This window comes from Atta colombica, unplaced genomic scaffold (assembly GCF_001594045.1).
Source record: "Atta colombica isolate Treedump-2 unplaced genomic scaffold, Acol1.0 scaffold55, whole genome shotgun sequence".
NCBI lineage: Eukaryota > Metazoa > Arthropoda > Insecta > Hymenoptera > Formicidae > Atta > Atta colombica.
Window position 1 is genome coordinate 2,332,536 of NW_017259545.1, and position 9,128 is coordinate 2,341,663.

The 9,128-nt window shown below is 34.8% G+C and overlaps 2 protein-coding genes across 3 annotated transcripts in view; both read left to right on the forward strand.

Annotated features, from left to right (window-relative positions):
• LOC108691949 (venom serine protease 34-like) overlaps positions 1–3,436 on the forward strand; it is a 4,736-nt gene extending 1,300 nt beyond the window's left edge. The window contains exons 4-7 of the mRNA XM_018199917.1: positions 165–368; positions 506–657; positions 1,230–1,386; positions 3,345–3,436. Of these exons, the coding sequence (XP_018055406.1) occupies positions 165–368; positions 506–657; positions 1,230–1,386; positions 3,345–3,436 (605 nt within the window). The remainder of the gene's footprint in view (positions 1–164; positions 369–505; positions 658–1,229; positions 1,387–3,344) is intronic.
• Positions 3,437–8,390: 4,954 nt separating this feature from the next.
• Positions 8,391–9,128, forward strand: part of LOC108691919 (sodium- and chloride-dependent transporter XTRP3) — a 13,483-nt gene continuing 12,745 nt past the window's right edge. The window contains exon 1 of one of the 2 annotated variants that reach the window (XM_018199877.1): positions 8,391–8,639. In XM_018199877.1, coding sequence (XP_018055366.1) covers positions 8,399–8,639 — 241 coding nt within the window. In that variant the 5' untranslated portion in view covers positions 8,391–8,398. The remainder of the gene's footprint in view (positions 8,640–9,128) is intronic. The other variant, XM_018199876.1, reaches the window with a different exon arrangement.

Genomic DNA, 9,128 nt, shown 5'->3' on the forward strand with positions numbered 1-9,128 from the left:
AATATAAAAATAAATATCTTTTCTATAAAAAAAATCTTATCTATAAAATGTTCTGAATAATTTTTGTCCGATTGTTAAAACGTAATAGATAATTCACGCATTAGATAAAAAATATCTTAAGTACTTTTTTAATTATGATAATTGAATTTTTTTAAATATTCCAGGTGCAGATACAAACGCCTCGCGCCTCTACACTGTATCCAGATTTTACGTACATCCTTTATATAATACTGAAGCCCCTGCACAAAATGACATAGCTGTAGTAATGGTGAATTCTGTTATAAGTTTTAGCGAAGAAGTCGGACCAGCTTGTCTTCCTTTTGAGCATCAGTTTGATTCCTTTGCAGGAAGTTATGTGGATTTATTGGGTGAGACAATATTATCATAGCAGCAATTGTTATCTAAATACAATAATTTAACGTGTGTTTTCAAACCTGTATAAGTTTCAATTATTTCGTGTAGGTTGCGCAAACAAATTTTGATCCGTTTATTTTGATCGAAACAGGTTGGGGATTAACAGAATTCTCAGGAATGAAGTCGAGTACTTTGCAAAAAGTTACGGTAACCGTGATCACGAACCGGCAGTGTCGTCAACAGTATCCGGGTATTTCAAATGATCATATATGTACTTATGCGGAGGAAAAAGACGCGTGTCAGGTAACATAGAAAATTTTGCAGAAGTTAAACAGAACAATAGATCATGATAATTAAAATGATATTAAAATAAATCGCTCAAAAAATGATTTTTAATCCAGATAACATGAAATATTCTATGAATATTTTTATAAAAATTCTCTATTACAAATATTCTTAATTATATATTTAAATCAAATCTTCTGTAAATATAATACATATAATATTCTATTCGTAAATATTCATAATCATTTCAAAACGAACATTTGTGAAATAGAAATTCCATAGAATATTTGTAATAGAGAATATGTAGAATATTTTATAGAACATTATACAAAATATTCTCTACATACTCATAAAACATTTATAACATTGAATGCCATTCAGTTTACTACGAATGTACAATGAATATTTGACAGTGTTTTTAGTACATTCATGGAATATATAAATGTTTTTAATAAATATTTATAAAATATTCATTGTTGTGTGCTCTCTGGAAATAATCATTTTGATGCATTTTAATGTCATTATTACTTTTTATTTTGCTTGCAGAAAAAAATGTCATTTCATATTCGTGTTTATAATTTTTCTTTCAGTTTGACAGCGGCGGTCCCGTTCTTTGGCAGAATCCTACGACGAAACGGGAGGTTCTCGTGGGTGTTATCACTGCCGGAATGGGTTGCGGCAGTAATAAAGCAGGAATTAACATGCGTGTCGGCGCATACATAGATTGGATCTTGAGTGTAACACCGAGTAAGTGCATGAAGTGTACAATGCGTCATGTATGCGTTATCGTCTCATTGAGAGAGCATTTATCCTATGATACTTATTTATATCTTCTTACAGGTATCAATTACTGCATGTCCGAATAAGAAGGGTAAACAAAAAATGTACAAAAAGGAATAATTTATTTACAATTTGTTATTTTACATAGGTATTATTCCGACTTATTGCACGTTATTTATATGCAATATGCTTTTATAGATTGTTATATTTTTTTATATGATTATCTCATTTTCATATAATTTCACGTGTTAATTTACGCCAGTTAATATAATGCTTTCGGCTTATATAATATTCGACATAACATTAATCTATAGACTCAAATGTATTTATTTTTAACATTGTACGTCAGAATACATTCATTTGCATTGAGATCAAAATGCTACAATCAATATCAATCTAAATTGTATGGTTAATAACAGACAACAGATGTGTCAAAGAATTTCAAGCAAATATTTATAACAATATATTTTGACGTGTAATTTACACACACCAGTACGAACACTGTGTTCTAAAATAATAGAATTTGTTTATTCATTGGAAAGAATTTGCGGAATGTAAATTGTGTACGGCGATTCATGTACATTTCATTATTTCACCCGAGATATATTTGTGCACGCTTATCAGAACTTTGATTGTCCTTAATAAAGATTTCCATCGTATAAAAGAATCAACATTAACGACTCGTAAACAATGTCTCATTATTAATAAATTCCTGAATGAGGATGTGACGTGAGAGCGTCTATGGGAGGGAATGGTCTATGGTAAGCGACCACTTACACTGACCAATGTAGTATCACATTAACTTACTTGCCATGGCGTAGTATGTACCGAAGATATATATCACGTTCTCTTACTGCGAGAGGTATAGAAATAAAATATGCGATACCAATAAAAATATATATAAATAAAAATATTTTTTTCTGATAAGACTGCAAGAAATGAACTACCGATTTTTTGCCGTAGAAATTGATTCGTGCAAAGAGCTATCATTTAATTTTGCCCATTTATATCAAGACAAATAATATTAAAATCAAGATAAATAATTATATTAAAATGAATAATTTTTATATCTTTTTGATACTATTGTATAATGCTATATTAAAGCTTTTACGAACGCGTATCAATCAATATTAGTAATAATAGTTTCGTGATCGTAGCATATATTTATTAAATAAATTGATTTCTTTGATATATATCGCGGTACATCCTTGACACAGTTATTGACCCAATGATAGTATGCAAATAGATATATTCTTCTCATTGTGATGGAATTCTGATATGAAAAATTGTTTGCGAGAAAATATGTTTTTCTTACGGAGAAAGAATTAAACACTTATTGACAAAATCAATTTTATTATAGAATAAAGAACTAAACAGTCTATAATAGATGATTTCATTTTATGTATATTGTTAAATAATAAAGAATTAAATTTGAATTAATTCTTTAATTTAAACAACATTTTATTATTTTTAACTTTCAAATATGTCAAAAAATGTAATATTATTTCAATATAAAACATAATATAATTTAAAAAAAACAATTACATTAATTCAATTTATTTCAATTGATCTAATAATTAATTTCAAAGCATAAACAGTATTCAGATTAACGTGAACTTGGTAAATAATAAACTAATTTTGTCAAATTAATATATTTCTTGAATTAGATTGTTTTATTTTATAAATTAACGATATATTAAAGCAGTAACAATTAGCAATCTATAAGCAATCTATAATTCAAATTGGGTACTTAAAATTTGATATTATGAATTTAACAACGACATTATCAATTTGCAATTTGATGAATCGAAAACGTTTTCAACATTTTTGCTTCATTACTTTTTCTAAAAAATTTAAAGTACAACTAAGATACAATTTTCAATGTCAAGTATTAAATATTTCATCGTGAGAATTTGGTGGAGTAGGTCTGTTACCGGTTTGGGGTTCGCATAATCCGGGTTTATTCCCAAGGGATGCGATACTATTCAGAATAGTACAAAAATGCTTTGGACCGTAGAAAGAAGTTGAATGACCATTGTGAGGATGAGCTTGTATAACCACTTTAGTATGCGATGTTAGATGGATGGTAAAGGTAGGAGCACATAGGTACCTATGTCCTTATCTTGCATGCGAAAGATGTGCACAGTAAAATACAAGATCAGCGATCTATTCACCGTGAGTTCTTCACTTCTGACACGTATTACAATTCCTGTGATGGTAAAACGAAATAAAAGCTGAACTCTTGTAAACAGGAAGAAAGGTCGCACGTATCCTGTGCGTCATTCGGTACGAACATCACCGTCATTCGGTCGTCCACCACATTCAGCATGGTGCATTGAACAGCAAGGACATGTATTACTCATTACGTGCACGCGTCATTATATTGTATAACATTGTTGTCCAAATAGTCTTTTTTTTTCTATCGTCAATTCGAATTATTTGCAGCAATAGCGAACGTTGTTAAAGTCTGTACATGATATAAATTATTAACATAAAAATACAGACTATTAGAAGGAATTGTAATATATGCTAATACATAACGTCATTAAAATAAATTTTATAAACATGAAGCTACAAATGAAGATTATATATCATTATTTTATTTATTTCAAAAGAATTTAACATCCTCTTTAATCTTATTAAAACAATATGTCTTTAAAAGCGTCTTTAATTTGTATATATATTGCATTATAATGTATTGTAATATTGTATATAATATACACATAATCTGACGAGACTTGTATAATTCAATATATTTCTTCGTTAATACTCTGGCTGTCCGAATTGATTTGTAGACGGACAATTGCTTTCAAGGTTTACATGATATTATGCAAGCACCACTCGCGACATTGGCGTGCCATAATAATGCAGGTATATCGGTGAAAAGAAAGATAGGCGATATCTCGGATTTCTAAACGACTCAGTTAAATGCTCAAAAAGCATAATTAAGCACATTTTCTAGAATACTTTTTCAAATATTTTACGTTTCTAAAACTTTCAATAATTTATATGGTATACACGAAGATCAAAGCTCTACTTAGCGCAGAATCAAAGCAAATATATATTGCAAATATATTGTCGTTATTGTCATGCATCTGACGCAGTTATGAATATACATATATCAATTTTATTAATGTTATTTGATGCAAATCAGGTAAATGGTGATGTATGGAGCAGCCTGATAGTAAAGAACTTGAGAACAAGGTCGAAAGGTTATGCGACCGCTTACGTAACTCGAAGCTACTGACTGACCCGCCTCTATGTACATATGTATGTATGTATACAAGCTTGGGCAGGTCTCGTGAAACGTTTTATCGTCTAGAGATAGTAACTATAGCATCGAATGACGTCATGGAATGATCGCGACCGCCTTTAGTCACCGACGTCATGAGCTCGCCAGGAATCTAAAGAATTTTGTTAAGAAGGAATAAAGGGCAAAATATTATTTTTGTTTACAAATATATGAAATACATATAAAAATAGATACAATAAATAAAAGTATACGAGAAGAAAAAATCGGATTTATTTATTTTGTTCCTAATCTAAACAGAGAGAGAATACAAGTCATCAAAATGGCTCCAAAATAATTACTAAAAATCACTTCTCAAAACAGTTACGATTTGTTTTAACAAAAAAATTTTTGACATTATTGTAACTTGATTTGTTTGAGTAACTGCGATTTGATTTATTTCGAGATATTTAGAGATATACGTGAATTTCAATTTATTAAGGATTTACGCCTCGCAATTATTAGAAAGAGAATTGCTTGTTTTTATCAAAGGGGAAATGAAGTGTTTGAGAATTAAGATGCTGAATATAGGAGGGATCCTTAGTTATAAGGACGCTTTCGATCGAAGCGGAAACGGTGACGCGTGGGAAGCTGCGCGTATCTATACTACCTTTTAGTGGAACAACAATCCGATCGATGAGCCGGTTTGTCAGTTTTGAACTACTTACACCATCACCCAGAAAAGACCCGCCAAGTTTAAACGAGCCGTCAAAACGCACGTCATTGAAACGTAAACAACGAAGAAAAACATTTTCATTATCTTAGAGTGCTAAAAGATCAATAGGAATATGCACACAACTAAAAACTATTTGCGATGCGTTTTAATGATGATTTATGACGCAAATTAGCGTATAGCGGTTTCTCTAAATTTACATTGGCGTCTTTAAGGTGCTTCGTTGAGAAAAGGCTAAGATTATCAGGCAAGCTGTTAACAATTGATAAGAATTAATTAAAGGTACTTAATCATTTTCAAAATTTATTTCTCTATTAGTATATAATTAAATGTATAATAGGATTATGTCTAAAATTTAAATACTCTGTGCAAAGAAAGAGCGATTTTGCTGAAGTATCCAAAAATTTAGTATCCTACAAATTTGAAATAATTTTATTGGACAGAATAATTACATAGAAAAATCTCTCAAACATAATAAGCAATGATGTAAAAATTTGATATTCTATCAACAATTTTAAGTGTCCTACATATAAAAATTTTGATAATCTGATAAATTTATTTTCAGATCTGTATCTAGCTAAACTTTAAATACTTCAGAAAAACCTTTCCGTGTAAAAGAAAAAAATCTCATTTTAATATCTTAAATATTTCCAATCCATTTTATGCCATTACGTTTTGTACCCTATAACTGTTTTATAATATGATAAAATAATAATTAAATGTATAATCGGGATTATATCCATATATTATTTGTATTATTAAAAATTTGAATTTTTCGTGGAAGAAAAAATCACGCTTTGGTGTCTGAAATATTTGCATCCCATTTTATGCAAGCGATTACCTCTTCTACTCTATAATATAATAAGATAACAACGCTCGCGCTACCCGGCTCTTCACCGTTTAAAAGGGATCGGTCGACCGGCGTATGCGCATACGTACACAATTACCACGGCCAATCGGGGGACCGGATCACCGGTAGAACGAACCTTCGTCGTATTGTACAGACGTCGATGTCGCTCCAAAGGTTCCCGTTCTGTAGGTCCGTTCCCTCGCGCACATCGTCGCGCACCAGCGTCGGCTCAGTCCGATATCGACGTTCGTACGAGGCGCATTATTCACTGAGCCACCGCGCACGCTGCGAAATTTTACGCGGGCTTCTAGCCGTCTGCGTTTTTCGCAATTTCTACTGACGGAAACGAAGAGTTAGAGCAACGAGATACAATCGAGGAAACGGATACTGAGTACGACGCAGTGGAGTGAGGAGTGGTATACATGGGTACCAAAGGTCTCAGAAGTCTTGCTCTTCAACTATACACGCGTATTCGCAACGACGTCAGTCCGACCCGTCCGAAGATTGCCAAGTTTAAGTAATAAACTGGCAGATAATTATATATTCTCTGATACCAAATTTGAAACAACGATAACAACGACGACGACGACGACGACGACGACGACGACGACGACAACGACGGCGGCGGCGGCGGCGGCGGTGGCGACAACAACGACGAGAGGAGCAACATTGACGTCGGCGATCACGTCTTCCTCGTGCGCAGAGTTGGGCCGAGGGAGACCAACTATGATTCTGGACTCATGACTTCCACCAACATCGACTCGCAAACGGCAGCGACTTAAAGGAATCTGACTTATGAAACGAGAACAAAGCGGGAAGACTGCGGACGCTGATTTCGACCGAAACTGAAGAGGCGCCGAAGAGAATTTAGGGGCTGACGAGAACTACCCTCTGTGAAAATCGAGCTACTTTAAATTTCAAACGTCGTATCTTCACTGCTTCGGGAAACCAAAAATTAGAACCTCTCATCCCTCTTTCTTTCCTCTCTTTCTCTTTTTCTCTTTATCCCTCTTTCGCTCTCTTCTCTCCTTTTCTCTACTGCTCTCCCTCATTTCAGTGTCTCACTTCCGCGCGGAAGATCGATCGATATTTCGTCCCGACGACGGCTATTAACGACACGCGTACTTTCATTCGCTCCCTCTCACACTCCGTTTTTCACGCTACGATTGCTTCCAAACGTTAGATGCGCCAACCCCTTTTGCAACCAACTGGTCGCTTCTTTCATCAATGTCAGATAGCGCGAGTTAAAATCCCGCGTATCCCTCAATCCCGTATCGGTATTCTTTGACAGCGAGGACTATAGCACGTGACCCGTTGGTTCCCTCATATCGTCTTTCGTCAGCCGGCGCTCGATTTTTATCGGGTCGCCTACGTGCCACCCACTCCATTTGGCGAATAGGTCCTACCCTATGACGTATCCTTCCTCGCACTTCACGTCCTTACCATCCTGCCGCAGCCTGTTTCTACGCGGCCGCGTATGCATCCGCAAACAGTCAATAAGGAGTACTATTGGAGCACACACGTATCAAAAAGAAACGAACGGAACTCGGATAAGAAACCATTCCTTTCATCGCCAGGAAGGGATATATGCGTAATATTAAGAAACAAATTGTTGCTGGTTATTTCTCGAGGAGGGAGAGACCGATCTCAATATTTTTTCGGACGCCATAGTGCGGACGCTGGTTAACATTACGAATAAATAGTGAAGAGATAATTACTGTTGATACTGTTGTTATTCTTGTTATATTAACTTTATTGTTATCCCCGTTATTGCTGTACGTTCGTTGCTCATCCGTTCTCGCTGAAGTCGATGAACAGCGTGGCGGTGATAGTGGTAGTGAGGGGTATATGAGCCCGCGAACGGTGTTTCTGCCAAATTTCTCGTGTAAAGAAGGAAAGAAAGTGAAGAGAAGGAGACTGGAATTCTTTAAGTCTAGAGATTCTTTAACTTCATACAAAGATCAAACAGTGAGATCGGAATCCGTGTGTACGCAAGGAAAAGGAAATAAACAGGCGGCAGGAAGTGGAGAAGAGAAGCGCGTTGGGGTCGCGCGTCGAGTGAGTTTGGCAAACAAACACGAAGAGTGTGCTGAAGATCTCAATTAAGTACACCACCCGCCGGGAGGAGTGATCGATTCATTGTGTACCCATCGAGACCCACAGGAGAATGGTAGTCGAGACCGGAAGAAATGGGCACGAGCTGGCTCCCTTGAACAACCACCGCCAACCCGGCCACAACGTGACGATCGTGGCAGCAGCAACTCAAAATGTTGCTGGTCGAGAAACGAAGGAAGAGAACAGGGCGGCGTGGAGTGGGAAAATGCAATTTTTTCTCAGTATTATCGGATACAGCGTCGGTCTGGGCAATATCTGGAGGTTTCCTTATTTGTGCCAACAGAACGGAGGTGGTAAGTATTAATGGGATTCGATATATGAGATTAGACTTTGTTCTATATCGCTGCACTAGATTGCATTAATTTTTCTTTGCTTTCGCCAAATGTATATTTTATTTTAAGCGCAACTAGTATGTTGCATTAGTTCAGCCAAAGAACAAACTTTAATCGCAATGCGCAGGTACAGGCACGATAGAGTAAATTAATATTAAATGTATCATTTTATTAATTGGTGAAAATAAAATCGGAACGTAAGTTGAATGAAGAAATAACAAATTATAACAATTGGATTTTCGTAAATATAAAACAAATATTATTTTAACGTTTATGCTTGCTTGTTATTATTAATAAGCTATATGTTTTTAGTTTTACGACCTTCGTGCAGCAGGCGATATGGGGTATTCTTGAACCATATGCGTGTCAACGGATAGCTAGATAAATTTTCCAGTTTCCCATGTATACAAGCATATACCTATGTTTACATACATTATATATATATATATA